General features: G+C 51.1%; 1 protein-coding gene across 1 annotated transcript; it reads left to right on the top strand.

Moving 5' to 3' along the window:
- The first annotated feature begins 253 nt into the window (after nucleotides 1-253).
- LOC149281886 (voltage-dependent calcium channel gamma-1 subunit-like) lies at nucleotides 254-3,645 on the top strand. The gene is made up of 4 exons (XM_089498909.1): nucleotides 254-494; nucleotides 2,532-2,606; nucleotides 2,938-3,075; nucleotides 3,419-3,645. Exons 1-4 carry the CDS (start codon nucleotides 254-256, stop codon nucleotides 3,643-3,645), a joined length of 681 nt encoding a protein of 226 aa, XP_089355035.1.
- The last annotated feature ends 1,228 nt before the right edge of the window (nucleotides 3,646-4,873 follow it).

The raw sequence follows: 4,873 nt of genomic DNA, 5'->3' as shown, positions 1-4,873 counted from the left end.
AGTAAACAGATTGGGCCGTATGCTTATAATCCAATTATTCCTCTCGCCACCCAAAACAAAAAAACAGGCTGCTGCGATCCAAGGCGGCGCATGGCCGGCACTCAGGCCATTTCTGGCATTTATAGAATCCCCCAAGGCTGACAGATCCCGACAGCTGCTCCTGTGCCGTCCCCTCCAGCAGTCTCAGCCTGGAGCCTCGTACATGCAGCAGACAGCGAGCCGAGCAGTCCTGGGCCACTGACCCACTGCAGCCATGATGGAAGTCAAAGCCATTAAGATCAGGGTCACCTCATGCATCGTCCTGGTCGGGGTGGCGCTGATGCTGGCCGCTGTGATGAGCGATCACTGGGCCGTGCTGAACCCCAAAGTGGACGATCACAGCCAGCCGTGCGAGGTGGCACATTTCGGGTTGTGGAGGCTGTGTACCAAGAAGATATTAATGGAGGAAACAGACTCTGAAACCCAGGGGTGCGGACCTGTAAGCCTTCCTGGAGGTAGGTGACCGCACAGCGCATGCGCCGGGCCCAAATGGAGTCGAGGTGCGTTACAGTGATCCCCGGCATAGCTCCTTCCGGGGTGTGTTGCGGGAAGGCGTGTGACGCTTTCCACCTCAAATATTTACTATATATCTCAAATAGATTACATTTAATTTGACAAATGCCTATTTTTCCTGAAAATTAGCTTATAAAGAAGGGGGGCTGTCAGTTTGTTCCATGTGTTTGGTAAATACGCACGACCCGTCACAGGGACGCAGATTTCTCCCCACCATCGTCCGATCGCTGCCCGGCTTAGTAAAACATACGTAAACACTGATTATTTTTTGCCCGTTAGCTTCATTTTTTATTATGGGGGCGCAGAATTTTTTCATCTGCAAACTATTCAGCTCAGCCAGGTCAAAAGGGGTTAATATCAGGGGTGTTGCCTGTCACAGGGGGGCATTATCCTGCAGTAAATCAACTCCTCCAGATAAGGTTCTAGCCACAGAAGGAAAGTGAATGGGGGGGCATTAAACCGCACTGAATGTTCGGCTTCCCACAACATGTTGAGCGATGAATCGTTCGAGACACTGAGCCTCAGTGAGAACGCGGCAAAGTCAGAGCTTAACAAACACATTAACCGGCTGACAGCTCCGATAACAGCGCCACGGGACAGCCTGCGCAGGGGAGCTCCGGCCACGCGACATGTTATGGAGACTCTATAAGGATGGCATTCAGCACCCAGTTTTATTGCATATTGGAGGAATTTCTTCTTTAGTAAAAATAGGTGACCCTGTCCCCTGGAGCTTACATTCTACCGGTATAATGGGAGGCCCTGTCCCAAGAGCTTACAGTCAAGTGGGGTAAAAAAAAAAGCCATGATATTTCATGTTATATTCTATGACATCATAACCTCGTTATTCTGAATGCTGATGTCCGAGTCATCTCTTTGCTCCAAACCCGGCTCCCTGAGCCCACTCGGTGTAACCCGATCTGCGTCCCGCCTGAAGATGCTGAATGACTCCTTGAAATAAATCTGGGTGGGGAGTGACTGAGCCCACGCAGGACCCTCCTTCCCACGGCACCTGCCGGCTCACGTCGCAATTTCTGCTGACCCCGGCTTTACACACGTGGCTGGGATTCAGCATATCGTGTATTCATCAGCATTTGCTGATATTCAGCTTGTTTTCCCACCCGTGGCACCATCCGGTCGCCATTGACTACGTTGCCGGTTCCGTGGCCTCTCTGTCCTCCTCCGGCCAGCAGCGGAAGTTGGAGACGTGGGCGCCGTGGCGGGTTTCCACATAATTAGTGCTCCGTGTTACTGGTGGATCTGCGGGGCGGATGTTACTCGCCTCCAAACCAGAGACGTTGTCAGCAGATATTAATAAATAGGACACAAGAGACAGACGTGTCCGGTGCGGACACCTTCCATGGGCTGCGTGTCTGGGTTTGGACAGTCGTAAAGTCCAGCTGTCCTGTTTTTACATGCGCAGGTCGTGTATTGACGGACAGTGACATGTGTGTCGACGCCAGGAACCTGTGTCACAAGCATTACACTCCGTGATGTTCACGGGACCCTCATCCCACATTCATATGTCAGCGGGAGCCACACGTGTAACTGAAGCCACGTCAGGCATTAAACACATCTCTGTAGCCAATGGCGTGTCAGATATGGGCCCTCCCACCTCCTACCATGGTATAAATACACTTTTATTGGGTGCGCCACAAATACCTTCCTCCCTATCAAGAGCCATAAACCACGTTGTCCTCAAAGTACATAATTCAAATAGTTCCCGCATTGTATAATGTATCACGTAGTAGACACACGGAACAGGTAACCAGTGAAGGAGGTAGCTATAGGGACAACGTTAAAATGAACGTTTTCTGCACGTTTACAGGATATTTGTAGATTTGGCTCTGAGGTCCCGGCTGCGGCTGCAAAACGTCCGGCACGGAAAAGGAAAAATAATAAAACAACAATAAATAATCTCTAAATACCACGAGGGGGAGGAGCGGCTCGGGCGCTAATCCTGTCCCGCTCTCTCTCCGCAGATGTCAGCTGCTCCTACTTCAAACACTTCACCTCCGGAGAGAACGCCGAAATCTTCGAGGTGACCACTCAGAAAGGTACGGTCCACGAATCTTATAGATGACGTAAGAACGTGAGGGTGTAGATGGGGGATAATCGGCTCGTTGGTCGCCGGCCGGCAGATGGGGTACTGTTGGTCCTACACTCCGTGTCTCCCTCAGATTCCTTCAGCCGTGAATTGCCCGAATGGTTTCCTGTTTCACTCTTGGTTGTGAAGGTTTGGGGAGGAATAAGGTTCCTGGCTCTTATGGCCGATACTGGTCCAGTAGTAGAGGTCACTGTACGGCGATTGTCTGGCTGGTGGTCGTAGGCCAAGCAGGTGGGAATCCTCTCTCAGTTTCAGGAAGTCTTCTGCCTCGTGTCCCACAGAATACAGCATCTCGGCGGCCGCCATTGCCATTATCGGAGTTGGCTTCATGACGATGGGGACGGTGTGCACCCTGCTGTCCTTCAAGCAGAAGCTGGACTACCTGCTCAAACCAGCCGGCCTCTTCTACGTGTTTGCAGGTGAGGCCATGCAAGGCTCTCCTTACCTTATGGATAAAGTCATTACAGTCTGACCCCTTACAGTGCAGGGAGATCCTGACAGCACTATACCGATACCGGGGGGGGAGAGCTGGGGTTGACAGGTTAATCAGAAGGTATCCCCGCAAACTACTGGCTAAGATTTATAATGCGGCAGAACATGGTTCCCACACCAGTCCTCGCAGCCTGTTAACTTCGGGGGCATCAGGAGTTAGGGGAGCAGAGAGGGACTTGAGAAACTAAACAGGGACACTTGTGAGATTTAAGTAAACCACTGGCAGATCCACCTGTGCTCATGCAGGGTAACACTCTGATTTATCCCCAGGTCTCTGCATTATCATCTCCGCAGAAGTCATCAGACAATCTGTGCACCGGATGATCGACAGCAAGGACACGGTGTGGATTGAGTATTACTACTCGTGGTCGTTCGCCTGCGCCTGTTCCGCCTTCGTGCTGCTATTTATCTGCGGAATTGCCCTTGTTCTGATCTCTCTGCCCCGGATGCCCCGGAATCCATGGGAAACCTGTATGGATGCCGAGCCCGATATGTAACACGTGCCGTCCAAAGATACCATGGACATAAAGACGGGAGACAAAGGGTTAAATAACGGGGACCTTGTCGGGCGCCGGCGGTGAATCCCCAGGACTGCGGCTTCTTAAAAAGTATTAAATTCCACGTTTCCAGCCGTTTCAGCTTTTTGCCCCTTAATTTCCACTGCTCCTGATTGGAGAGGTGCCCGCGGGTAGCGGCTGCTCGGGAGGGTACATCTGAGCATCATTACAATATATCAGCAAGTTACATCTGGGGCAGAAGTGTGGTACCCGCAGGGCGCCGGTACCCATCAATGCCCCTCTCCTCCGGGAGGTGGAAGCATCTTAAAAGGCACAGCATCGATATTTTTCCGTTTACAGACACGCCGCCGCGTGTCGCGCTGGACAAGCTTTAAACGTGCCGTGTTTTTACGTACGCAGGGCTAACTGTGACAATAAAGAGCTTTGTATCTAGAGCGGTGAATCTAGAATAATCACGGAACGCCTGAAATACACAAAAACGCACTCCTTTCTGCGATATGTGAACCGATCCCACCCTGTCCCGTAGAACCTCCCCAGACTGACCCTTTGTTGCATTACCCACCCCTCGGGAAGACAGAGTTAAAGGCTTTGAGTACTTCTACAAAAAGGCATCACAACTGCACCTCGGGGCAAAAGGTGACATTAAACCCTTTGTGTGACAGACAGCGACAGATTGTGTTGGATTGTTACAGGAACACAGACATTGGCTAGAATAAGCAGCAATCACTCACACAGTGAGTGTAACAGGTTAATACACACCCCCCACACACACAGTGAGTGTAACATGTTAATACACCCCCCACACACAGTGAGTGTAACAGGTTAATACACCCACACACACAGTGAGTGTAACAGGTTAATACCCCCCACACATACACAGTGAGTGTAACAGGTTAATACCCCCCACACATACACAGTGAGTAACAGGTTAATACACCCCCCACACAGTGAGTGTAACATGTTAATAAACCCCCCCCCCACACACACACACACAGTGAGTGTAACATGTTAACCCCCCCCCACACACACACACACACACACACACACACAGTGAGTGTAACAGGTTACTACCCCCCCCACACACACAGTGAGTGTAACAGGTTACTACCCCCCCACACACACACAGTGAGTGTAACAGGTTACTACCCCCCACACACACACAGTGAGTGTAACAGGTTAATACACCCCCCCACACACAGTGTAACAT

Source organism: Sceloporus occidentalis, unplaced genomic scaffold (genome assembly GCF_023333645.1).
Source record: "Sceloporus occidentalis isolate IW3139 unplaced genomic scaffold, rSceOcc1.0.p SCAF_126, whole genome shotgun sequence".
Classification (NCBI taxonomy): Eukaryota; Metazoa; Chordata; class Lepidosauria; order Squamata; family Phrynosomatidae; genus Sceloporus; species Sceloporus occidentalis.
Note: the sequence above shows the minus strand (reverse complement) of the source record. Positions and strands in the feature narration are given on the sequence as shown.

What these genes read in the sequence shown, in the direction of transcription:
- LOC149281886 (XM_089498909.1), top strand. Translation starts at nt 254, where the DNA reads ATGATGGAAGTCAAAGCCATTAAGATCAGGGTCACCTCATGCATCGTC. An exon ending in CGAGGTGACCACTCAGAAAG is followed by an intron (nt 2,607 to 2,937) that starts GTACGGTCCACG and finishes CGTGTCCCACAG; the next exon opens with AATACAGCATCTCGGCGGCC. An exon ending in CCTCTTCTACGTGTTTGCAG is followed by an intron (nt 3,076 to 3,418) that starts GTGAGGCCATGC and finishes ATTTATCCCCAG; the next exon opens with GTCTCTGCATTATCATCTCC.